The 27,686-nt window shown below is 37.4% G+C and overlaps 3 protein-coding genes across 3 annotated transcripts in view; 2 read left to right on the top strand and 1 right to left on the bottom strand.

Moving 5' to 3' along the window:
* LOC134750990 (NADH dehydrogenase [ubiquinone] 1 beta subcomplex subunit 3) overlaps positions 1-27,686 on the top strand; it is a 519,415-nt gene that overhangs the window by 15,441 nt on the left and 476,288 nt on the right. The gene's annotated exons all lie outside the window — the stretch shown is intronic.
* Positions 625-27,686, top strand: LOC134750966 (uncharacterized). The gene is made up of 5 exons (XM_063686261.1): positions 625-1,728; positions 3,509-3,715; positions 4,924-5,086; positions 27,192-27,344; positions 27,585-27,686. The coding sequence occupies exons 1-5, from the start codon at positions 654-656 to the stop codon at positions 27,667-27,669; spliced, it is 1,683 nt and encodes a 560-aa protein (XP_063542331.1). The 5' UTR covers positions 625-653; the 3' UTR covers positions 27,670-27,686.
* Positions 19,810-21,263, bottom strand: LOC134750917 (putative serine protease K12H4.7). Its single transcript, XM_063686169.1, has one exon. The coding sequence runs from the start codon at positions 21,230-21,232 to the stop codon at positions 19,853-19,855; it is 1,380 nt and encodes a 459-aa protein (XP_063542239.1). The 5' UTR covers positions 21,233-21,263; the 3' UTR covers positions 19,810-19,852.

Below are 27,686 nucleotides of genomic sequence, written 5' to 3'. Positions count from 1 at the left end.
ACTGTATTTTTGGTAATTTCCAGGCAAAGTTTACGGTTTCGGCTTCTTTCAGCAGCAAAAAATCCGATTTCGTTATTTCATGTGTCAGTAACATCAAAGATAGATATAATATAACTCCGTTAGAGTAACTTATACTAGAGCGGTACTGTCATAGTAAATTTTGTAACCCCAGTAAATTCACTGCCATCTGTCGACACACTTTAAAACTAAAAATGAAAATTTATAAAAATACGATAAAATGTATTTAAATATGGATAAATTATTATTTTTATTTGCATTAATTATTTTTATGATTTTGACCCATGTTCTTTCACTGATATGCGTTAAAATTGTTAAATAACAAACGAAACCGTCAACGCCATCTATACGACAGTAGGCCAAAGCTAGTAGCGCCCTCTGATGGAGAATCAAATTTTCTTGATTTTCGAGGCACGTTTTTTCTTTAGACTGTATCCATCTATTACGGAGTTATGTAACATTGAGTTATTATTACTATAGAGACGACATACCAAACAATGAAATTGTCGTAATCACAACCTGTACCACGCTTCCAAAACGTCGTAAGTTAGTAATAATAGTTCAATGGTCATTAAACATGATTTTGAAAAGGGAGATTGAACCATGTTTATTTTGTTACAGATGGAATTCCGAAGATGTACCACCGCGTACGCCGAAAGATGATCTATTTTATTGGTGCCATATTACTATACTCTACAGTAGTGATAGCAAAAAACATCGACTTTACTGACAAACCGATCACCACCGAAATAGATTTCGATAATAATATCATCGATTTCGACAGCCAATACATTGATAAAGGCAGAAAATATGGCACAGTGCCTTGGCATGACGACTATAATAAGGAATCTAATAGATATACTATTGTAAATAATGATTATATTAATATAAATAAGAATAAAACTGTAACTATTAAAGAAACGACAGAAGCTACAGCTAAAACAACAGCTTCAGAATTAGATGTAATACCTTTAGAATTAGTAACGACAACGGAGAATTATTTAGTTAGCATAGTAGAAAGTACTATAGAACCCGATTTGACTGTGATTCCTCTGTCTACAACAGAAAAAGTAACTCCAATCGTTGAAGTTCAACAGCCTGTTACGCTGCCTTCAACTCAATCACCTGAAAGTACAACTGATTATTATACTACACATAATCCAGAAGAAAATATCAAAAGCAATAAAACTCCTCTGTTAGAAATAATAGATGATAATGCAACTACAGTTAACCCTGTAGAAAAAGTAAAGATTAACCAAACTCATACACTAGAAAAAAAAGATAAAGTAATAAATAAAGCTAAATCGATCGAAAAACCAGAAATATTAACTACTTCTAAACTTGTAACAGAAAACACTACAATAGAAATTTTAAAAACCAATTCAAGCAAACAAATACATATTGTTAACAGATCTGATGAAATCATAGCTACTGATGATGGTTTAGAATTCACAACAGTCGATTTAGACAGTGCAGAGGTTCCTGAAGATTACTATGACAATAAAGATGTAATACCAACAAAAGCTCCAAATACAGATGTGGTGTCAGTTCTGTTTGGATTCGCCGGGAGTGTGGTGGAGAGTGTAGTGGGTAGTGTAGCGGAAAGAGTGGTCCCAAAAGGGATTTATGACTTGTTTAAGAGAATGCAGAAGCAAAATGAAGCGTTGGAAGCGGAAAGGCTGAGGAGTCGGGAGGAGAATGGTGGGTTAGGTAAGAAATCAATATTATTATAAGAATTTGTCGGAATGTAAATAGCCATTTTCAATTAAGAAAATCGTCGCTTAACTCTTCAGATTGTCACTTTATGGACCTCTGAAGTTTTAGGTTGTCTTAAGTTACAAAACTATTGCAGCCACATAACATACCACTCTGGGGGTGGACTTACTAGGGCTTTTTTTAACACCTAGCTAGCCAAATTTTGCATGATGAATATAATGCAATATACCTATAGATCATACTAAGCAACATCTACTATGGGGCATACTATACCCTAGAATCCTGAAAACATTTTGGCTGTCGCATAGAAAATATTGACATGCGATCAGCCAAAATTCTCTCGGTTGGTCCCATAGTAGAAATTGCTCACAATGAACCTCGAAAAATATGGCTAAGCGTTGAAAAACATTCTTTAATAGTAAGTCGGGTCGCGCATGTAACATCTCTGGAGTTGCAGGCGTCCATAGGCTACAGTGACTGCTCAACATCAGGCGGGCCGTATGCTAGTTTGCCACCGACGTGGTATTAAAAAAAGTATATAAAATATTTTTCCCCTCATAGCTCGGAAAGTTGTCTTTTATCATTTAAAACAAGCGGGGAAAGACGCATTTTATCCACTAGTGGGGAAAGTAATTTGACCTTGGGTGGAGCGTGTTTAAGTAGCTTGACAGATAACAAAACGTAAAACGCTCATAATAATGGTTCGTTCGATATCAATTATCATGACGTCTTTTTATTCTTTAATACAAAAAACAATTACAAATATGGAATCAATAAAATATTTAACATTTAAATTTAAACTTATGCTAACAAAACCTAAAACTAAACCTTAAATATAAAAGACTTCCCCCAAATCACCCCCTTCCGGCATGGTCGCAAGGACGCTAGCGGCGTTACCCCTCTGCACCGCCAGACTTAGCCTCTGGGCAAAAGCGCCCGCCCTATGACCGCCTGAGACGCCTATCAACCGGACCGACACTTCCTTTACAAAATTCTTGGTGTCGGTCGACCACGGGCCCAATGTCTCTATTGCAAGCGCCGCAAACTCGTACTCATTCGACAAGAACGCGTATTTGCGGCGCTTGATAGTTTGGGCCTGGTCCGCGGCAGTCCCAGGCTTCCCATCCCAACCGACCCTTCCACGTGGGACGGAGCCAGCGTGTCCACGCAGGTGGCGTCCCACGCCAAAGGGCGGCGGGCGGACTCCAGGGCACGAGCGTGCAATTATCATTAAACAAATGGTTTGAGAATCTAATAAAAAATACCAAATTTAGCTTTATTTAATGATTTTAAGTCAACATTAAAGTTCTATAAGAAACGTTTGTTTTTTAATAATGATGTCAAATATAATTCTGAACGCACAAGTTGAGTCGATGCAATTTCAAAACGCATCATTGACATTTCATACGTCAGAAATGTCAACATTGTCAACAAAATTTTTACTTAAAAACTTCTCACGTAAAATACAGAATTTCCAGAGTTTTTTGTTATAATATCGTAAACAAAATAGTGATTCCAGAGATGAAGATGATCTAATGCCTGTGGATGTTGCACTTTCCTCGCTATAGTGAGGTGAAAAGTTTTGTGTTACACACGGGTGCAAATGTATTTTACTTCTCGTGTGTTGAAACACTCGCTACGCTGAGGATTCTACTCGCTTCGCTCGTGGTTCAATTATAGAATCCTTTCGCTTGCTCGTGTTTCAATTCCACACTCGCGGGTAAAATACAGCTTTGCACCCTTGTATAACAAATAACTATTTTCCCTTTCTCAGGTCAATTCGGCCGCGGCATCCTCAAGTCCATCTCCTCCGGCCTGAGCCGTCCGCTGAGCCAGCTCATGGCGGGCGCCCGAGACATCGGCTCCTTGGACAACGATAGGGGCTTCGTAGGAAGTCTGGCTTCAGGGGTGTCCAGTGTTGCTAATGTTGCAAATTCGGTCGTGGACGCTTTCAAGGATAGAGTGCAGGCTATTTACCCGGGTGAGTTATGTGCGTTGAGTTATATTCGGAAGTGTCTTTAGTCTCAAATGTTTCCAACGATATTTAGACAGAGTGCAAAAGTTATATTTTATGTTAAAAGAGCGTAACAAATCGTCAAGTAGAACGTAAAAGGAAGACAGACATCAAAGAGAAAGAAACCATTGTAAATATGTACCATCGACAGGTTAAAAGCATCCGAATTCATATTGAATATGGTTGTTGAAGTAGAGTAAGCTGCGAGACCTTGAAGAGGCAGTGCAGCTGCCAAAGTTGTTGCGCTCTTAGCACCACCCGGGGATCACGTGTAGGGTTATCTAAGGTAATTCCTACGGACGTGGAGCAACATCGACCCCCGGTGCATGCTGAATCGGATAAGGACCGGAGTTGGGAACTGTGCTTACTTATGGCACAAATGGAACTGGTGCGAGTCACCAGTATGCCGATGTGGAGCACCCGAGCAGACCGTACACCACACGGTATTTGATTGTCCTCTAACCAGATACCATGGGCAGGTGGAGGATTTCACCACCTTAACCAAGGAAGCGGTACAATATCTACAAACTGTAAATCTCTGAAGTAGAGTAACACAAAAAGCCATACGAAAAAAAAAAATCGACAGGTTCCCTAAACGATGACAGAGAGAGGAGAGGCTTTGTGATAAGTCTGGCTTCAGGGGTGTCTAGTGTTGCCAATGCCGCCGATTCGGCCGTGGACGCTGTCCCATAATATTTATTTTTGTTTATTATTTATTTGTTAACAAATAATTGCCAATCATTCTACACGTGCGGTCTGTGGATCAATTATACGAAGCGTGCTTACAGTGCGCTGCGTGTCCAGTTCAATAACGGCTTCAGGATGCTGTTGGGGCTACCACGCTTTTGCAGTGCATCAGGCATGTTTGCACAAGCACGAATGGACGATTTTCATGCCATAATGAGAAAAAGAATCGCCTCTCAAATGTATCGCCTGCGGGGTAGCACCAACAGCTTGCTGGTAGATATAGCCGAGAGGTGGGATTGTCCGTTTTTTAGCCACTGGGCGTCGGCTCATCGTCCTGTTTACCGGGACCCCAAATAAGTAAAAAAAAAAAACTGTAATACCCAGGTTAAGATGTACTAACTCTAATATTATAAGTCTGTATATAACTAACAATCTATGGGCAATCTGGCCTGAAATAAAGAATTTTATTTATTTTTTATTATTAACAGGTACCCTCTGGTGCGGCGATGGCCACTCAGCTCAAGCCCGCTCCAGCGACCTTGGACTCTTCTACTACACCGACACCTGCTGCCGCGAACATGACGCTTGCAAGATCTTCATTTTAACTGGTGACAGCAAGTACGGGCTCACCAATACTGGACTCTTCACCAGGTATGTTTCGGTTTTAAGAAGATTTCTGAGTCCTAATTCAGTTCGGCTCCATTACGTCTTCCGCTTTGAAGGTAATAAGAATCAGTTTTAAAATGAAACTCAAAACTAAAAGATTTTAGCCGAAACCTAACCCTCGGCCGAAACTTGTCAAAACCGAACCAGAATCTTCGGCGGTCGGACACTACAAGACAGTAAGGACCCGATGTACAGAATAGGGACCACTTAAATGCCTCTACTAGAATCAAGAGAGGAAGCAACTTAGTAGAAATAAGGGTAATAGTACATTACTACAGAGGCCGGGAAGTAAGGGGTTGCCGGCCGAATGCATATATACGGCCGAACGTAGTGAGGCCGGATAGTTATGAGGCCGACAACCCCTTTTCACGCCGATGTATGTATAGTGCTTTTCTCAAACATGCAATGAAATAAATAAAGAAATCTCCACGAAATCAAAGTTTTAATTCTAAAGAAACTAAAAGTAAACTAGGCACAAAATATAACTACCACCTGTACCTATCTTTGTCACACGTGTCGTATATTTTACACATGCTGTTAATCAATTTAATTTATTACACAAATGTTCAAAGGTATATTTATGTATCTTTGATTTTTCGCCTTGCATCCTTCTGACTGTAGTTTTAGTTTTAGCCACATAACTAAGATTACATCGTTTTTTATGTTGATATTATGCTTCACATACATCGTTGCCTTAAACATGGAGTATAATTAACAGGTATTCATTTAATATTTTCGTCGGAACTCATATTAAATAACACAATAAACGACGCACAATAAATCCAATAAAATAGAATTACAGATACACAATGAAAAATGTTCAACTTTACCTCCAAAACGATTAAAAAAACACGAACGCGTGTTTGAGTAGACATTTTTACCGCTAATATTTAAATGAAATATAGTTTGTCAAAGGACTGTCTCATTTCAAACATAGACAGAGATAATCATACTATCTTTGTCTTACACTGGTACTAGCACCCAAAAGAAAAGGATGAGTATAGTTTTTTTGTTCTTATTTACTGACAAACTGGTTTGACCAACTATATTTTAAATCTGTATTTGTAGGTAAATTTGCAATTAAATATTATTGGAATTTGTTAATAATGTTTTATTTATATATTTTTTGTAAATTCGATACAAATAAAACTGAAAAATATATTAATTATCGTTTATTGTTTTTTTTAAAGGGGTATTGGCAGAATGTCATTCCGAACCATAAGCAAATATTGGTTATAGTTTTTTTTTTGGCTGAATGCCATGATGCTGTGTCACAAATATATGTGAAATGGAAATTAAAAAAGAGCCACTTCCCGGCCTAGGCCTGCAACTTTGTATGAAATTTCATTACAGGCCCCTCGTCTAGCCGCGCCGGAGTCGTGATACTTCCCAGCCTAATATAAAGAACGTAATATCAATATTACATAGCATGTTTGAGAAAAATATATTTTTTAATACACTTGCTCAAAAAGTGGTACTTTTTGTGGCTGCGTAGCGTGCGAGAAGCTCAATTTCTCGAACTAGTGCTTTTTACTTTTTAGTTCCAAACTATACTTTCGAAACGCAGTTAAAATGTAATTTAGCGCGGAGCAGGCACCAGGGCCTCATGAGTTATGAGGAGGTGTCGTTGACCAACCCGCGCCGGGCCCGCGGCGGCCGCGGCCGGGGCGCGCACGAGTATGAAGGTATCGCGGGCTGCGGCAGCTCGCGTATCTTAGCTGTATAGGTACTTTTGGTTTTGGTTTGGTTTGGTGGTATGATTCTACATTCTTTTCACACTAGTTGTAAAATGTACTATACCCCTGTCGCGATCTATAGTGATAAGTAGAATAAATTATAAGTAGTTCTTAGTGCAATACGGTGCGGGTCACGACCTTATCGTTTTGTCGCAAGTTTACAAACTATTTCTATTATTTGTGCACAAACGATTCCATTGTCACACTATAATCGTGTGAACGTGACATTAGGGAGCGGATTTAGTGGGAGCGTTTAGCGGAGCGGATAGCGGAAGCGTGTAGCAGACGACATGCTACATTTGGCTATCTTTATAACTAGCCTTTCCTCCTCACAATTTGTCATTATGTTAATCAAAGTTCACGTACCGTAAATTTGATTCGCGAGGAAACATTGATTTTCGATTTTTGAGAAATAGGGAGTAGATTTTTGAACGCCAGATTAGGAATTGTATGGTGTGGTTTGCGACCTTAACAGAAATACAACACCCACGATGAATGTTTGCCAGCCATTCAAAGCATTTATTATTAATTACGAATAATACGAGGCTTACCGTATTATGTAAATTAAACTTTTATACAATTTATCTGCCCATGTCTCCGCTTGACACTAAGTTCACACCCTAAACGTGCGGTCTTATTGAAATTGCAACAAATCTCGTTTTTAGGAGCCTACCGGTGCAATAGTTAGGCAAAGTAGAGCCTAAAAAATGTCCCATTGTCTGGTTTGGGGTCACGCATACGATTTCACGCTTGGTATTTTTATATACATAAAGAAAGGTTTATCGTTAATGAGTTTAACATACGAGTACACTGTGTATACTGTGTTAAGTATGGATATAAGAAAGGAAAAGCCGACTAGGACCGACGAAGTAGGAATTATACTACACAATGTGCAAGATTTGTGTAAATTAATATGTACAGTCAGCTGAGTCAGCTGTAGAGAAAGGTAACCCTCCTGCATAGACTGATTGTATACAGGGGGGGGGGGGTCACCTCTCCTACCTACTTGTAACTATACCTTACCTTACCTGTACCTTAAAATTGTGGCATTTAATTTCTACATGAATTCTAAAATATAATCCCGAGCGTAGTGAGGAAATAATCTAACGCCCAACGTGGAAATATTTTGGCTATCATGTGACACATACGTCCTTTTCACATCACTGATGAGGAAAACATTTTCACTTTCACTATGATTTTAATTATCCAAACAAAACAGTGAATAAGCAGGAAAGAAAAGTGCCACTTTAATCCCTCCTAGCAGGCAATATAAAGCCCTAAATAGGTGATGTGAAATAGTTATTTGTTATACAAGGGTGCAAAGTTGTATTTTACCCGCGAGTGTTTCAACACACGAGAAGTAAAATACATTTGCACCCGTGTGTAATACAAAACTTTTCCCCTCACTATAGCGAGGAAAGTGCAACATTTACAGGCGTTAGATCATCTTCATCACTGGAATCACAAATTTTTTTACGATAATACGATATTATAACAGAAAACTGGAAGTTGTGCATTTTTACGTGTCGGAGCCGGTGAGAAATTTTTTGTTGACAATGTTGTCATTTCTGACGATGCGTTTTGAAATTTGTGCGTTCGGAATTACATTCAACATCATTTAAAAAAACAAATGTTTCTTATGGAATTTAAGGTTTATGACTTAAAATCATTAAATAAAGCCAAATTTGGTATTTTTTATTAAATTCTCAAATCATTTATTTAATGATAATTAATATCGAACGAACCATTATTATGAGCGTTTTACGTTTTGTTATCTGTCAAAAGCTACTTAAACACGCTCCATCCAAGGTCAAATTACTTTCCCCACTAGTGGATAAAATGCGTTTTTCCCCGCTTGTTTTAAAGGATAAAAGACGGCTTTCCGAGCTAGTGAGGGGAAAAGTAAATTGTCACTTTTAGCAATCAAATAATATTTTATCGTCAAGTTACTAACCTAAGTGTACGTAACCAAGTGTCAAGTATCACTCTTGAGGCTCTTAAACGAAGTATCTACACAAACAAATGCCATTGATTGCATTTAGCATATACAACGTAAGTATTTGGCAACTAATCATGATTCTATCGTCAATTTGTAAGCGTATATTGCAATGTTTGTTTTGACTATAGAATTATGGACTTGAAGGGCGAGCCCTTTCGAAAGATTTGAATCATAAACAAGTGCAAACGAAAGACTGATCATATTTTATCTGAGGTTGATTCAACAAAGGCACTATAGGTACATCTCGCGTCATGATGGTCCCTGTAACAGTTTATTTTTATACAGAGTAGCTATAAAATGTTCGTAGACATTTTTTGGAAGTTAAGCTGTTTAAATAATAAAAACGCGATAAAAATATATTTCTTCAGTTATTATTTAAATGTATTACTGCAATGTTCTGCCACCAGAGTGCAGCACTAGCCCGTTTAGTAAACCATAGAGTAACTTATACATACTGTGCCTATAACAGGTTTTTGACAAGTTTTCAGAGATAATAAAATATGACATTATTGCACCAAGGCGGTTTGTTAACAGAGAGCCTACTGGGAACGCGAATACGAAATTTCGCTATCTGGCTCTTTATCGCTCGAATATGCAAGAGTGACAGAGATGTTAGTTAACGAAATTTCGATTTTCTTGTTTTTGATAGATCCTCAAATTGTGGTAGTGGCGCCCCCTGCGCAGTTTCGCGTAATATTCCCTATAAACAGATTTGAAGGAACTGTATACTTACCCTATCTACCGTTCGGCCATATTGTAAAAAATCACGTAGTCAAACGAACCACATAAGTCCAAACATTAAGGATTTCAAAACATTACGAATGACATTTGTTTTTATTTCGTTGCCCCAGAAAAGGCATATTAAGGTACCGAGGACCATTTTTGTTGACCTTGTGCTTAAAATTGTGATATTGTATGACGAAATAAATGATACAGACGTGATGGGACTTAGCAGCACGTTGATGTTGTGAAGATAAAACTTGACTAGACCACAAAGTGTATTGCTCATCATCATCATCATTAACTTAAGAGTTATTCTCTTGTCGGTGGAGTATCTTCCAGCTTTCCCTATCCCGCGCCAGCTCTTTGACTTTTTGATACGACACGACCCCTACTTTTTCTTTCACTTGATCTAAAAAGCTGCATCTGGGTTTTCCTCTACCCCGCTTCCTTCCTATCCGCCCCTCCAGCCCGCGCAGCATGGTTTCCCCTATCACTAAGTCCGTCACTTTCGCACTCACATACTTGTTAGAACGTGACAGGCATGGTGATAAGCGTACCGTGCTAAGACTCCTGGATAGTTTTAAAGAAGTAGTCGTGTCGTATTAAGTGTCCAATCATTTTGCACCGGACGATATCAGCCTGTCAGTTAGAACAAAAATTTGAAAGTTCCGAACAACTGACAGGCCGATATTGTCCGGCGGACTGGTAATGGGTTTGCCCCAAACACAACGTCAGGGTCGCCTCATTTGTCTCCATTCACAACTATCCTGTCTCTCCAACTAATGCCTTCCATTCGCCTCCAGCACCACATTTCAATTTCCATTCTCTTTCTATCTCTTAGGGTCATTGTCCACGTTTCACTTCCATATAGGGCATAAGTGTATTGCTATAAAGTGGTAAGTTTTGTTCTGAGTCATAATGAAAAAATGTTTTCAAAAATTTGGCATCTGAAAATAAGTTGAATCCTTTTAGTCTCTAAAAACCGGCCAAGTGCGAGTCGGACTCGCGCACGAAGGGTTCCGTGCCATTACGCAAAAAACGCCAAAAAAATCACGTTAGGTGTAAGGGTTTGTTGTAACACTTATTTTATTCTGTTTTTAGTATTTGTTGTTATAGCGGCAACAGAGATACATCATCTGTGAAAATTTCAACTGTCTAGCTATCACGGTTCATGAGATACAGCCTGCTGACAGACAGACGGACAGACGGACAGACAGACAGACAGACAGACAGACATACGGACAGCGGAGTCTTATTTGTAGGTATGTATTCATATATGTAGGTAGTGCAGTAAAACAAATATTGTGCACAACACGTATAATTTGATAAGCACTTCCGAAAGTCACTAAAAAAATCTACACATGGAATTTAAAAAATTAATGTAACCAAAACAAATTGTTTTTCTGACGGTCCGCTTTCCGCACTGGCGTGAACTGGTGTACGTGCGAAAGATTACGGCGTATAAATTTAGCTGTAGAAGGAAAGAAATGGATTAATGAGATGGAGATTATGGACGATAATGGCTGTTTCAACGGGTGATAGGTACCTAAATTTATTGCCGAATATTAGTTTCGCCTGACAATTAGGGGCAATTAGAATTTTAAAAATAATGCCTTAAATAAATGCGGAATACGGATAACAGCGGCTTTACAGAATTAAAAGAAATATTGCACAAAAAATAACAGTGAACCGGGAAAAAAGATAACAATTAAACGGGAACCGATTCCAATACGTTAAAAAAAATATTCAAGCTCCGTAGACGATGACAATTTGTTCGGCCAACCGAAGCTGTACCGTGACCTATCGAACCGCGCTGTATGCGGGCTCATGTCCTCCGTGGGTCTCCTAGTTCCTTACCAAAGCAAACGTTCGGCCCACCAACGCTATCGAACCACGCAGTATGCGGGCTCGTCTCCACCGTGGGTCTGATACCTGACCGCTGACTGATGGGGTCGACGACCATCCACTGCCGACTGCACGTTGGCGGCTGCGCCCTGTCGTTGATACTACCACCACGCACCACCGGAGCACTGCTCCACGGTCCTGTTGCAGGCAACTGCGGCCAACAAGGCCGCGGAACGACGGGAAGTAAAGCGCACTCGAAGTTGTTATTAGCAACCTCAGAAGAAAACGTTCCTCTTCAAGCTTAAAAGGTTAACTTTGACGAAAAAAACCAGGAAAAAATCTAATATATCACAAACAGATCTTTACACGTCAATCCCAAAATCCATCTGAAGTACCCCGAAGAAAACAAATTTCTCTTTCCGAATCAGAATTGAAATTCAAAATTCAACGCAATTGTCAATCTCGAAAATATCATCGTCCAATAAAGGTTCCATGTGTTTCTTTAAACCGCCATCTAACCGTAATTGCGTAAATCAATTCACACTATACGACACGACTAAACAAACAAGCAAACTAGACATGACAAAACGACAGATGTAGCGTCATACTACAGTAGATAGTAGTGTTAAAATAATGTATTTTACGGTAATTTTAGAAAAGTCGCTGATATATGAGACGTTTTATTGAGTTTCAACTGTGATTAGAGTTGGGTAATGTTTACAGACATATAACTAAGGAGATTGCACAAGTACACCTGTTTCATGTGTTCACGATTTAGTTTTATCTACACATTTTTTTGGAACATAGGTATAACTTATAAATACTTACACAGTTTTTCATTAGTTGAGTGATATGTTTGTTCTTTTCTAATCGTAAACTACTATTATAAGTTGTTTTAACGCAGGTATAACTTTTACCTACGATGGCCCGAAAAATCAATTTGACTAGCAAGACGGGAGTTTTAATCAATAAAAAAAACAAATAGATTAAAACTTAAGAAATTAAAGCATTCTAGTGCGCTGTCTTACAAATGTTTATTGAGGGATGCACGATTAGAGTTTATACAAACCGCATTTCATCCATGTCCATCCAGATATTTATGTTGAAGTTTATCAATAGCTGGTTCCAGACAATGTAACGCTATAAACTGACTGACCACTAGACCACCCGGCCACGGCGGTACCCGTCCCAATTCTCTGGTGTATGCTATCTTTTGTAAGGCTAGGCGCCTTTGATCAACTCTAAGGGCGAGCAATGTGTGCTTGCATCTCCTATACGAATCCTTTACTGGATTACGGTAAAATATGAAATAAACATTTCATAAAATAATTTGATTTGTTTCCTAATTGAATAATGTAACGTTAGTCGTGTGGTATTCAATGTGCATTAATGTATTCTGTGTAGAAATGTGAAGTAATACAATGTATGCGTATGCGCTTCTATTATGAGATATGTCTGTACCTATAGTAGGTAATATTCCGAGCCATGTTGCATACAATGTGCAATGATGCATACAGCGTGGTGATGTCAAGAAAGGCAAGTTTGCAATTCGATATCTATTTAGATACATATCTGTGGTAATGATATACCAATAGCTGTTAGATTGTAATACGTTGCAACTTGCAGCGAATGCAATGTGCATACTGCGTGGAAATGTTAAGAAAGACAAGACGACAGGTCTGGCCTAGTGGGTAGTGACCCTGCCTGTGAAGCCGATGGTCCTGAGTTCGAATCCCGGTAAGGGCGTTTATTTGTGTGATGAACACAAATATTTGCTCCTGAGTCATGGGTTTTTTCTATTTATATAAGTATGTATTTATATACATATATAAGTATGTATATCGTCGCCTAGCACCCATAGTACTACGTAGTAGTTATTATTACTTGCGATTGGACCTGAGCGGTACTCCAGTCCTCTCTACTTACCACAAACATAATGTCTGTACATACAAAACGTTTAGATATTTTTGAGCACCGTCGCCGCTCCGATGTATCTGATGGCGACTGTACAGTGTACCTATGTGCATGTAAACTATTAAAATACAAAGAATACCTTTATGTATGCAAAGTTAGCAATGATGTTGCTAACGAGGCAGTGGATGAACGCGTATGATAATTGTATGGTTAAACGCATGTGGCAACCGCGGACGGCGCCGTCGGATGCTTGTTACAATGATCGATTATGTACCTTTGTTAATATAGTAGTAACATGTCAAGCGTGGAATGGATTCCAATCGGCATAAGAATGGAGGAGGGTAGATGTAAGGAGAACAATATAAGCGGTTTCAAACTTTTATTTTTACTCTGAATTATTGCTCTAAAAGTCATGATCAAAGGCACGCTGATAGCGCCTACTACAAGTTGATATACATCATTCCGAAGTTTGTACGGCTCGTATAATTAGAATCGAACTTCACTTACAGGTAAGTTCGTTTAATTCCTAATTATATGTACCTTTGTTAATATAGTAGTAACATGTCAAGCGTGGAATGGAAACCAATCGGCATAAGAATGGAGGGTAGAGGTAAGGAGAACACTATGAGCAGTTTCAAACTAGCGTATTTTTCTGCGCATATACGGTCTTTTCGGAGGTACTACATTTGGTTTTTACGAGCTTACTCGTGCGTACAGGTATGTTCCTGTAAAACGGTAGTCTGAAACCGCCCTAAAAGTGTACGAAAACTGGTTATTTTTTTTTATTTTTTTTATTTAGAAACAAACAGTCTTATAAAACATGTAGGTGAATAAGCTGACAGCTAGAATTTATTACAATGTAGACCTATAGTTTCCTGTATGTAAATTATTAATAAAACTTAATACTATGAAATGCTATCTGAGACAACAGTGAAATTAACAAATAATGAGATAACTTAACCTAGCTTTAATACTAATTTAATAGAGAATAAACTTTCTTCTTTATAGTAAAAGTATGGATGGTATAGAAAGGATGTCAATCTCTTATGGCAGAATTGTTGCAAAAGTGACCAGCTTTCAGCTGTAAATAGTTCCTAATCCCTCCGGTGGCGCTAGGTAGGCTCTGAGACCAAAGAGTATTGTAATATGTAGGAAACTCCATGACGTGAACCGTAGAGGTATAATAATGTAAATGAAATGGGGGAGGGGCAGCAAATAACCCGACAAAATTACGTAGGTTGTTTCTGGTATGTTGTCAGGAATGTTAAAACGTGTTTTTAATTTTGTCGCATTGCGTATGTTCTGTCCCTCACGGTCGCACGGGTGCACATCTCTATAAATACTAGGTGTATGGTCTAGGTACTTCAGTGTATGGTGGCGCCGCCTATTTACTGTTTTTTACGGTCACTTTTTGATACATGTCCTTACCTCTACCTTCCATAAGCAAAAGAATGCGCCAAACAATGCTACAGTAGGACAAACGTAGGAAGGAAAGGAAACTTCCGCTTATCACGCACTTATAATATTATTTGATGAATACAATTTGTTCTCATGTAATTTTTAAAAGTATAAATTATTAATTAATTACAAAGTATTTAATACACCGTTGGTATTAAATAGGTAACGAATGTTTGTACTATATTGTAATAATGTTACAGTTAAGTTATGCCCACAAAACAAATGTAATTTTTATGTTTTGTTTGCAACTGTCGTAAAATTGATAAAAATACATAATCTTTAAATTGTATATACAGATGTCAATCACAATGAAAAAATCAACGATGACCAACTCTGGTCAACGTGGTAACGCATTGGACCGGCAATCCAAGGATGTGGGTTAGAGTCCCACGTTGACCAGAGTTGATCATCGTTGATTTTTTCATTGTGATTGACATCTGTATATACAATTTATAGATTGTAATTATGTGGTACGTCCCACAATAAAAAAGGAAAAATATATTAACATTTAAAATACATAATATATGAAGGGTACACGGAAAGAACATGTCTAGTCACTTTAGTAATATTTTGGTTAATCCCGGTTTTAAAATTTGGAACCATGTCAAAATGTATGGTAATTCCGTGACCAAGTCTTTTTTAACAAAAAAAAAGTGGTGTTACATATATTATACAGTGGTAGCAAAAGATATAACAAATAGTTCATTAAGAGCTCTACATTATGAAATGAAAATCCCATTTTCCGAAAAAAGTGACTAGACATCTTTCCGTGTACCCTTCATATAAAAACACATTATAATTAACTTAAGCCTCAAACAACAACATATTTGACTCCGTCAAGGAAATCCTATAGATAATTGTACGAACAGACAGACGGATAATTATGGTGGAAATCCGAACGGAACCGTTGGATAACACCCGTAATTCCGTAAGGTTATATAATAACTGGTTGCTAACTAGATACAGTTATAGAGATTGGAATGGTGCCAACTAGGTATCTACAGTCGCCATCAGATATATCGGAGCGGCCGAGTTGTTTACAAATATCTGAACAAAGCTTTTTTCATCAATATTTTCAGATATTTATGGCCGCTTCGATATATCTGATGGCGACTGTACTAACAGCAAACTTAAGTTTTTCCTCAAAAGTTACATTTTTGATACAAGCTTTCATCGCTGATTGTACTTTCAACAATCAAATAATAGGGGAAATACCGACGGACAAAATGACTAAGGCTGTTTTATTTTTGAATCATATATAATTACTTAAAGTAAAAACACGTGAAATAAATTCCATAATAATAATAATAAGTATAGCCATGAACTCTTTTAATTTTTGTTACAATATTTATAATATTTTGTTACAATGCCTGCTGAGACCGGTTCACTATTGCTGTACCCGTGAATGGGTTCTAACAGGCAATCTATATGACATCAAACTTGTCTTAAGGCGGTTTCCTGAGCCAGAAGGCGAAAAATCTCCTTATATGATCATGTTTTTCTAAGAGGCGTTGATATTCGTAGACGTGGAAAAAATATATGTAGTTCTTGACTATATTATCTTTACCAACATAGCTTCCGATACACGAATTATGACACTTCGCTCGATACAATTAATTCCCAAAGTAACCTCTAACTCGGACTTTTAATCCTACTTTACTCGGTTATTTATTATGTGATACTATAAACAAAAAAAGAAGAAAAAGCAATCTTAACTTAAATAGTAATTTCATAGCTTTCGAATTTCGATATTGTAACGTTTTTAAAATAAATAAAAATCGACAAAATTCGATCAAAATTGACACTTGGCGCCTATGATCTTTCCCGTTCTTTCTTGCGAAATGTGACAGTGACAGCGGCAAACCGATGGAACGGCCTTAAAGGGCCTCTGCTCTGTTGGCTTCGGCCCCACGCCCGCCTCCCAAAGGTCCGGGACTCCAAGGTAAGTAGCAGTAAGTAGTAAGACATAATAATAATAAAATTCTTTATTGTGCACTACTAAAGAAAAGTTCATAATACAAACAAAGACAGGACTTAAATGAGTAAGTAACAACAGGCGGACTTATCGCTATAAAGCGATCTCTTCCAGACAACCTTCAGCTAGCGAATCAGTGTCAAAAAAAACTGGCCAAGTGCGAGTCGGACTCGCCCACCGAAGGTTCCGTACTTTTTAGTATTTGTTGTTATAGCGGCAACAGAAATACATCATATGTGAAAATTTCAACTGTCTAGCTATCACGGTTGATAAGATACAGCCTGGTGACAGACAGACGGACAGAGGAGTCTTAGTAATAGGGTCCCGTTTTTACCCTATGGGTACGGAACTCTGAAAATAAGCTATTGGGCAGTGCAAAACAACAATACAAAATATCCTTATAATACGTTAATTTTAAATTATAAAATAAAATAAAAACAATGAAACATGCACTATATAAACTACCTACATAAATTGTTTAAATGACAATAATACACCCATAGTTAAAATAGTTGTTCTAGAACGGATTCGATCATTAAGAAATCAGACTAGCATCCGACATAGGCAACCGTAGTTGCATCAGTGACTTCAATTCATGCATTATTACATACATTAAGTTTTTAAATTTACCTCCGACGTTTCGAGGACGGCGTTGTCCCCGTGGTCTCGGAAGACTGGCTAAACAACTTTAGAAAACACGAGTAGGTTGATGAGTTTTTCGAACTTGGTTTTGTTTATCAATTTTCCCCTCACTAGCTCGGAAAGTTGTCTTTTATCCTTCAATACAAGCGGGGAAAAACGCGTTTTATCCACTAGTGGGGAAAGTAATTTGACCTTGGATGGAGCGTGTTTATTAGCTTGACAGATAACAAAACGTAAATCGTTTATTATAATGATTCGTTCGATATTAATTATCATTAAATAAATGGTTTGAGAATCTAATGAAAAATACCAAATTTAGCTTTATTTAATGATTTTAAGTCATAAACCTTAAAATAACATAAGAAACGTTTTGTTTTTTTTATAATGATGTTAAATATAATTCTGAACGCACAAGTTGAGTCGATGCATTTTCAAAACGCATCGTTGACATTTCATACGTCAGAAATGTCAACATTGTCAACAATTTTTTTACTAAAAAACTTTTCTCACCGACTCGCGTAAAAATACACAACTTCCAGTTTTCTGTTATAATATCGTAAAGAAATGAGTGATTCCAGTGTAGAAGATGATCTAACGTCTGTGGATGTTGCATTTTCCTCGCTATAGTGAGGTGAAAAGTTTTGTGTTATACACGGGCGCAAATGTATTTTACTTCTCGAGTGTTGAAACACTCGCTACGCTCAGGATTCTATTTTAGAACCACTCGCTTCGCTCGTGGTTCACCTATAGAATCCTTTCGCTTGCTCGTGTTTCAATTCCACACTCGCGGGTAAAATACAACTTTGCACCCTTGTATAACAAATAACTATTGAACGTTTAGGTATACCTACTTACCATGCCGTCAGCATCCTTGGTACAATGCCTCAAGGGCCTATTTTAGATTTAAGCTAGTTATTAATTTCGTTTAAGTAGTACCACTGTATATATCTTGTATGTAAGTATATATTTTTAAGTACTTATGTCATCCGGTCGACACAACACACTTATGAAATTTGATTTTTCAATTTACGATATTTGCAGATCAAACCAGTGGTTTTTTCCCGACTTTAGTACCTAAATAATGACCCTGAAAGTTTAAATCAGTTTTTTTCAATTCATTCAGCCAATTATTTTTGTTAAATACAAATCATTTGGATTCAAACAATTTAAGGCTAAAGTGGAATTCCCATTCTACCAATTTTCATATTAAGAGAATGTCCCCTGGAAAATTATAAGCGCCAAAACTGGATTTTATGTATTTTCTGAACAAGCATTTTTTATAAAAAAAAAATCCGCAAAGGTATAGTGGTCGATTTGGTGTGGAATTTAATAAGCTTTATTAATGTTGCCTAATAATATATTCTAATAGAAAACGTAGAATCAGAATAAAATGTGAATTTCTCCAAAAAGGCGACGGTTCCTCGAGGTTCCAAGTGTCAAATGGTGTGGTCATGAAAACGGGACTTTTAAACATACACCAAATTTAAGAACTGTTTAAGAGATTTTGAGGTTTGTGTTATTTCGATTGTGCTAGTACCAATACTCAGTAGGTAAGCTTGTCTAGGTGATTGTAAGGAAAAACTACCTAAAGATATTAAATTTACGTTAGATTAAATATTGATTACCTAACTTTCTGTGACTAATACATATAAGTACAACGTGTATCATAAAAGCTAACTAACGTAGTATTTTCTATAATATGTAGAGTAATACTAGAATTTATTGTTTATTAAATCTACAATGGAAAAACCCATTCTATAATGTATGCTTTTTTATCAAGGTTTATAAAATACAAGCCTCTGCCCGCGACTTCATCTGCGTGGAATGATGATGATGATTGATAAAAACTACCCAATGTCCTTTCTCGTGGCCCAAACTATCTTCATACCAAATTTTGTCAAAATCGGTTTAGCGGTTTAAGCGTGAAGAGGTAACCGACAGATACACTTTTGCATTTATAATATTACTAGCTTTTGCCCGCCACTTCGTCTGCGTGGAGTTATATAGTAATTTGGGGAGCTTATTTTTTATCTAATCTATTCTTTAATCGAGCTTTTTATCGATTCCCCATACAAACTTCCAACCCCCCTTTTCACCCCCTTAAAGGATGACTTCTGGGATAAAAACTACCCTATGTCCTTCCTCGGGACTCAAACTATCTATGTACCAAATTTCAACTAAAGCGGTTCAGCGGTTTAAGCGTGAAGAGGTAACAGACAGACAGACAGACACACTTTCGCATTTATAATATTAGTAATATGGATTAGTATTAGCATATTAGTATGGATATAGAAATATAGAATATGGAATATGGATATATATGGATAGACTGAGAACGAAGGTTTAATAATTAGGACTTCGTTTGAAACCTAGTGTGGTCTATAAAAATCAGGAAGAATAGCAAAATAAAACACCATTATCAACGCGTAGTTAGATACGACTTTAATGAGAATTTCAGGTTACTGGGAAATCCATTTCATGATAAGCTCCTTCACGTGTTTTCGATCTTTTTCCATTTCTTCTGGTTCACCACGTCTAACACCTAGGACCCCGCAATGTGAAGACCCGTTTGTCATTATAACCGGCGCGTCAGGTCCTAAGTCTTGAAGCACACCAAGAGTGTGCCAAGGATCCATATCACCATGAGTGAATACTATCTTGGTTACATTTGGCGTCAATCCTCCGTATCTTTTGTTTGTCTTCGCTACCCCTTCATCTATTGTCCTTTCGATATCTCCCTTAACAAAACCTTTGCAGAACTTTAGCCAAAACTCTAATGGATTCCAGTGTACAAAAGGTTGTTTCTCTGACGATGTAGTTTGCCCATAGCCAAATTCTGTGCATGTTTGATAAAACCATGCGGCAGAGTCATCTAGAGTCCAATCGTAAGATTTAAAGTCAACGTTATGACAACCATCGCGCCAAATAGGTTTAATTTCACGCTGGATATGTCTATATTGTCTACACCAGCCCTTAATATTATGAGGCAAAAAATATTGTGATAAAGACTTTAAATAAAAATACTCTAACCAATAAAAGAAAAATTGTTGATTTTCTAACACCGTCATATCATTTTCTGGGCATATATTATATTTTTTCTTTAGTTTTTCTCTACCTTCTGGAGTCTTTAATAAATCTTCATCAGTTTTATAGCTCTTTTCGATATTATCCAGGCAGTCATCAGTCCCGTATTTACCGAACGTGTAACGAACAGTGTCTAGGTATTCTTTAAAGTCTTTTTTGGCGAGGACAGGAGCACTGCTGGAGATTGCTGCGTCTACCAGCTGAGGATGTAGTTCTCTCAGCCAAGCCGCAAGATTTCCGGAATACGATCCACCCACCACCACCACCTTCGATGACTTGTACTTAGAGTTCAATTTCAGCATTTTTATTAAACTTGCCAAATCTTCCAGCGCTTGATGAGAGCTCAGAAACATAAAGTATTCAATTGTATTATCTTGTGGAATATCTGGTAAACTCTTACCGTAATATCTGTGTTCTGTAGCAAAGAGAGCCCCATGCGTTTCTTTCGCCATTTCAACTGTCAAGAGAAAGTCATAGTCTGATGATATCCACTTAGGATCCTGTTCCCCTTCGCCACCAAGGAATACGAAGATCGGTGCATTCGGCTTCCAGAATTGTAGATTCTCGAAATACCTCATTTTGATTGTTCTTTTTTCTTTTGAATCAAAGTGATCTAGCGGTTGTTCAATCCATTTCTCATCTACTGAACTCAAATCGGTCTGAGGCAGGTCTAAATTTAGCAAAAACTGATTTAAATTATTTGTAAATGCCGCTGCAGAAGCAATCAGCAGAGTGATCATACACAAGTAATGCATGATCGGCTAATATCTTCCGTTATTAGCAGAAACACACTTTGAAATAAATACTGCTAAAGTTCCGTTTATATATCAAGTTACACGTGTTTACAAATTCTAAAATAAAATACCAATATTAATTATAAATATAAAACAAGGAATGCCATCAATACCTGGGACACTTTAACTATTCTTATCACAAAGAATTTTACGAATTATCTATCCTACTGACGACCTGCGTTCCTTCACGTAGTGAATAGGCCACAACTAAGTATTTACTCTATGTCAGTTTGACAAAGTTTCATTTAGGTTAGCAAATTTTGAAACCCTGTTGTCAGGGGGCTATACACCTACGTGGTTATTCGTGTTATGACCACGTGTACCTATAACTTTGCAGGCTCAAAAATGTGTAGATGTACTAGGTATTTGTGTATGGTTTTACTTTTAGAATTTAGGGACACGTGTATTTTTATGTTTAAATGAATTATATAATAATAAGTAATATTATTTGTACTGTTTACACTGACAGTAACGATTCAGAAGCTAATAATCATGCATTACTTATGCGTGATATCTTTGCTAATAACTTTTACTACAGCAATTACAAGTGATTTCCACCACTTGCTGACTTTGCACGTTGCTCAGCGGGATTTGAGTACAATACATGAGAAATGGATTAAACAACCGTTGGATCACTTCGATTCAAAGGAAAAAAGGACATTAAAAATAAGATACTTCGAGAATCTACAGCTATGGAAACCGAATGCACCTATCTATGTATTTATTGGTGGGCCAATGGCGATTGCAGAAGGTATCATAGCGAACGTGGACATTTTTCTAATGGCTCAATTAGCAAAAGAAACTAATGGAGCATTATTTGCTATGGAACACAGATATTATGGAAAGAGTTTACCCGATATTAAAAACAGTGACGTGGTTGAATACTATAAGTTTTTAAATGCTGATCAAGCATTGGCAGATCTTGTAAGTTTGATAAAAATGCTGAAATCGGATTCTAAATTCAAATCATCGAAGGTGGTGGTGATCGGTGGTTGGTATGCAGGAAATCTTGCAGCATGGATGAGGGAACTGCATCCTGATTTAGTAGATGCAGCAGTCGCTAGCAGCGCTCCAGTCTTAGCCAAAAAAGACTTTCACGAATATTTAGACGTCGTTCGTTATGCTTTCGGTAAATACGGACCTGAAACCTGTTTAAAAAATATGGAAAAGACGTTTAAAAGATGCGAGAAACAATTGAAGAGCTCAAGCGGAATTGAAGAACTAAAATTACAATGGAATATATGCCTAGACAACGATATGACCGTGTTAGATAATCAACAATTTTTCTTTTATCAGCTCGTTTACAGACTTCTTAAAGGTACTGCAACATACACGTCGCCGCATATTGTTAAAGTTGTCTGCGATACTTACTTCAGTTCTAACGAAAAATTGTCGCTGTATAACTTACAGCAGACTATGTCTCGTTGGAGCGATGGTTGTAATAATGTTGACTTTAGTTTACAAGATTTTACTAAATTAGAATATGCTGCTTGGATACATCAAGTTTGCACAGAATTTGGTTACCAAGAAACTACATCGGCAGAGAAACAACCATTTGTCCATTGGAATCCATTGGAGTTTACGCTCAAGATGTGTAAAGGTTTTGTTAAAGGGGACGTCGAAAAAAAGATGGACGAAGGAATAGCGAAGACAAATAAAAAATATGGAGGATTGACACCTAATGTAACTAAAGTAGTCTTCACACATGGAGATATGGATCCTTGGCACACGCTTGGGGTCCTTAAAGATTTAGGACCTGATGCCCCAGCTACAATGGTAAATGGAACATCACAATGTGGGGTCCTGGTGGTTACGGATGATGAACCAAAAGAAATGAAAGAAAATCGAAAATACGTGAAGGAACTGATCAAGAAGTGGATTTCATAATAATCTGCGATAGTTACTGGGAACTTTATGATTATATTTGTAACTTGATGACAATGTTTTTAAATTTTATGATCTTATATCCTTTCTTATAGAAGCTAGCGAGGACCAGGGCAACCTTTGATATGATCTTGCTGTACGCGTCATAGACTCAATTGAGTTTTGATGCCTACATACAAGGTGCTTTTGTTATCACTGACGAAACTGAGGAGTGAATATGTAGGTATTACTGGACAACTTTTACTATGGGGCCAACCTCGAAATCGCAAAAAAAATCTGCCGTCTCGATCTCATACATTTCGGTGAATCAGAGTTAATGTTTTCTATAGAACAGCTGATTTTTTTCGCGATTTCGACCCCATAGTAAAAGTTGTTGATGACCTTCATATTCACCCCTCTTGAGTTTGGTCAGTGATAACAAAAGCACCCTGTATATCTATGTGATATTCTTCATTCTCTCAAATCTTCGAAATAAAGGGTCGTCTAGACGGTAGGATCAAACTGACGAGTTTGGTCAGATAAGAAATTGGCGTTAATCTCATACCACACGTACACAATTTAATCACCAATTTTAGATTTATAGTAACACTTGACGCTCGAAAAACATGCCCTATACGCGCTTATTAGCGTCGAAAATTGCCATTCTTGCGTCCGCACTTCCATTTAATCGGTGTTTATCTTACAAGCAAATCAAGTGGAATCGGTGAGGCATTATCACGCTGCTCCGGTACACACTGGCGTGCGACAGCGTTATGCATGTATATGGTGATGTCCCACTCACACACCGGAGCGACGTACAGGTCCGGGATCTACATCTAATGTCCACCTGAGATTCGTCACAATTATCGGGGCGTGCTTTCACCGGCGCGTGAGCTGCGCACGCGTCATTCCAATCGCTGAGCATGGACAAGTCAGAAACTTATCCTAACCAAGACAGGTATTATATACCTAGGTATTGGACGTATGTGGCATTAGAATTTTATAAATCTCAAATTGACTTTAGACATATCTCAACAATAATGCAAGCTAGATGCACTGCGAGTGTGTCAATTCAATATCAAAATTCACATTGCAATCATTTTTTAATTAAAATGTCGCTCCAGTAGGGCTAGCACAGAAGGGGCACGACAGTTAAGTATCTCGCCCGCGAGATAAACTACCAATCTTTTTCTAACTGTATTAATTAGAGTGGGACGGGTAGTCTATCTCGCGGGCGAGATACAGTCGCGCCACTCCTGTGCTAGACCTACAGTTGCACCAACACTTAATAAGTACGAGTGATGTTCGAAGCGAGTAAAATATCAAATTGACATTACACTTTTCATTTTCGAAAGCCACTCCCGTCTGCTTGCGCTCGCGCATTAATAGAGTACTTACTCGGATGTCAGTGCAGTTATATAACGTACCGACCGGGTCGTTACGTCACTGTTACACTATTGATCATATCTTAGGTCGGGCTGCCCTCGTAGGAAACTTCTTATACCTTCCGCATCGAAGGAGCCATCATTATTTTGACTATGACAGTATTTTGAAGTCTCTTTTCGTTCGTGTTCGGCTTAATGTAAAAAAATAAGTGAAGAGCACGTTTTTACCGTATTGCTAAATAAATTAATGCGCTAAACTTCAAAAAATGACAACAAATGCCGTATAAAAATTAACTTCCATGGGATCATCATTCGACGCGAAAGGTCATTAGTTTTTTTTATATAATTATAAATATCTTATAATTGTCGTTGTTGTTGTTGCTGTTATAATTGTCGTGTTGTTGTTGTTGTTGTGTTGTTATTGTTGTGGTGTGTGTTATTGTTGTTGTTAGTTGCTTATAATTTGTCTTTCAAAAAATCTAAATATTTATTTTATTTCGGTTAAAATATGAAATGTTCCTTCACTACCCAACCTACCCTCGTCTTGACAGTGCGACGAGATTGCGGAGTCAAAATCAGAATGCTTTATTTATAAAACACATATAGGTCTTAGGTACAGATGTAGTGCATAATAGGGTTGTTTCCACGTGTTAAATTGTATAACTAAATCTAGTTAAATAGATAGAAAATGAGCAATTTATCACAATAAATGAAAAATATATGGAAATAATAAATCAATACGAGACTTGTTTAAAAAAAATGGTAACTTCCAAATAGGAAAAAAATAATGGTACCATTTGATTCCTTACATTTTATTTAAAAAAATTGTACCTATAGCAACAATATACATATTTACATAAACGCAATATTTCACCGACAAAATCGCAATTTCCTTGTTTTCCACGGCGTCTAAGTAATAGCGACGTTACATGCTGACGTCACGATGTAATGCCAATTTGTTAGAAACGTTTCTTCAGTACCAGACTTTGACCATCAGTTGTGACTTTTGTATTGCTTTAAGACAATGGGTCCCATACAGACATTTGATCCTCAAAACAAACCTGATCGACTGACACCATTAATAAAAAATTGTGGAATACCCTATTGTTGTCCATCGTACTTTCTCGGAAACGTTCGTATTTGTCATGCTACTTCATTCAACCTCAGTACTTTTTGTAGGGAGACTGACTGAAATAGCAATACGCGATCGTACGGTTCCGTGAAAATACGATGGAAAATAATAATGCACTACAACTGTATATACATTTGAACACTATGTTTTTCCGGTTGGCATACAAATGTCAAATAGAACGAAAATCTAATTCAATATTCCAAAAATATAGGGAATATTACGCGTAACTTCGCGTAGGTGGCGCCACTACCACAATCTGAGAGCCTATCGCGAAACAAGAAAATCGAAATTTCGTTATCTAACATCTCTGTCACTCGAACAAATTTCGGATTCGCGTTTCCCGGTAGGTCCTTTGTAAACAAACCGCCTTGATGCATAAATGTCATATTTTATTATCTCTGAAAACTTGTCAAAAACCTGTTAAAGGTACAGTATGTATAAGTTACTCTATGGTTTACTAAAAAAGCTCGTGCTGCACTCTGGTGGCAGAACATTACAGTAATATCCCCTATGTGTTAACGGTCTCAAGTTCAAATTGCTATTTCATATGAGATCTTAACTCGTCTCAGTATGAAAATTCCCAGCGATCAGCATACCGACTTATAAAAATAAATAAAATAAAAATTATTTATTTCAGACTTTCAAAAAATCCATATTTTGTTAGTAATACTTAAACTAGGGAACCTATAAACTAAGTGTTAGTCTAAATATAACATTTACAACATTTACTATACAATTAAGAGCTAGCCATAAAAACAAAAACAAATACAAACAAATAACCTACTTACTTACTTTATTAATTTGTACTGCCTATTACAATATTAGCCCAGTGCCGTCGAGGCGTCCAGCTACCACCAAACTATACAACGCTAGTCTTATACAACGCACCAGATTATTATATAACTGTCACACTATTGATTATATCTCGTGCCCTGGTAGGTGCATAGTGTGACATAAAATTATTAGCTTGTTGAGCCGCTTTGAGTGGTCATTCATGTTATGTTTGTTTCCGTGTTGGTGTTGGAAATGGTAAAAATAAGGGCCAGCGTCAAAGGCTGTAGGTACGGGTCAGTCAATGAATACATATGTAGGTATATAAGATGTAATGTATACATAAATAAATGCACGGCGGTCCGCCCGCTCCCAGTACAAGCATAACTAGACGGCGCGGAAAGCAGATGTACCGCTTGTGGACGTAAATACCATATTGTGATTTATTTAAGCAAGCCCCCCTCATGGAAACAGTGGACGTTACATAATATATAGACGACGCCTCCAGTACTTCGAAAATCGGTCAATATGATATATATATTATACTGACACTGCTTGACCTACACACATAATTATAACCTTTCTATGATGTGTTTAAAAACCACATGTTACGACCGCCGTCATTTCGACTGATATTAGAAATGAGGTCAAATCAAATTCATAATAGAATGTTCATGTTTTAGAATGTCATTTTATAATCGATATCGACGTTATTATTACCAATAAAAACAAAAATCGTAATTTAAAAGCATCTCTCTCTTAATTACAGATCGCACTGTAGCTGCGACGCAAAATTCCGAGAGTGTCTCAAGAAAACCAACTCTCTGATATCTGCTCAAATCGGCCTCACATATTTCAACGTGCTAGGACCACAGTGCTTTAGAAAGGCACATCCCATCGTGCGGTGTATTAGGAGAACCAGGTAAATATACTTTAAGCACAACACTTGTACAGTCACGTCTGAAATGAATATTATAGTTGAGTTGAGCTGACATGAAAAGTACTCAATTTAGAGTTTTGATTAGAGGCAATTTACATCAATCTGCTAGAGCCAGCAAAATATGTCCGATCCCACGTGATTGTAGAACATAATAGAGAAAATCGAATAATCGTCCATAAGGGATTTTCTCACCCATTTATATATTTCTATTTTCTTTTACAGGTTAACTGGACAAAAATGCGAGGAGTATGAGCTGGACTACACCAAGCCGAAGATGTGGCAATGGTTTGACAATGAGACCTTCTAGAACCTTCTCATCATACT

Source organism: Cydia strobilella, chromosome 21, assembly GCF_947568885.1.
Source record: "Cydia strobilella chromosome 21, ilCydStro3.1, whole genome shotgun sequence".
Classification (NCBI taxonomy): Eukaryota; Metazoa; Arthropoda; class Insecta; order Lepidoptera; family Tortricidae; genus Cydia; species Cydia strobilella.
The sequence above is the reverse complement of the archived record's forward strand: the minus strand, read 5'-3'. Positions and strand labels throughout refer to the sequence as shown.

Bases quoted from the DNA above. Each gene is read 5' to 3' on its own strand.
- LOC134750917 (XM_063686169.1), bottom strand. From the start codon at position 21,232: ATGCATTACTTGTGTATGATCACTCTGCTGATTGCTTCTGCAGCGGCA.
- LOC134750966 (XM_063686261.1), top strand. From the start codon at position 654: ATGTACCACCGCGTACGCCGAAAGATGATCTATTTTATTGGTGCCATA. The intron at 1,729-3,508 runs GTAAGAAATCAA...TCCCTTTCTCAG, and splicing joins GGAGGAGAATGGTGGGTTAG to GTCAATTCGGCCGCGGCATC. The intron at 3,716-4,923 runs GTGAGTTATGTG...TATTATTAACAG, and splicing joins AGTGCAGGCTATTTACCCGG to GTACCCTCTGGTGCGGCGAT.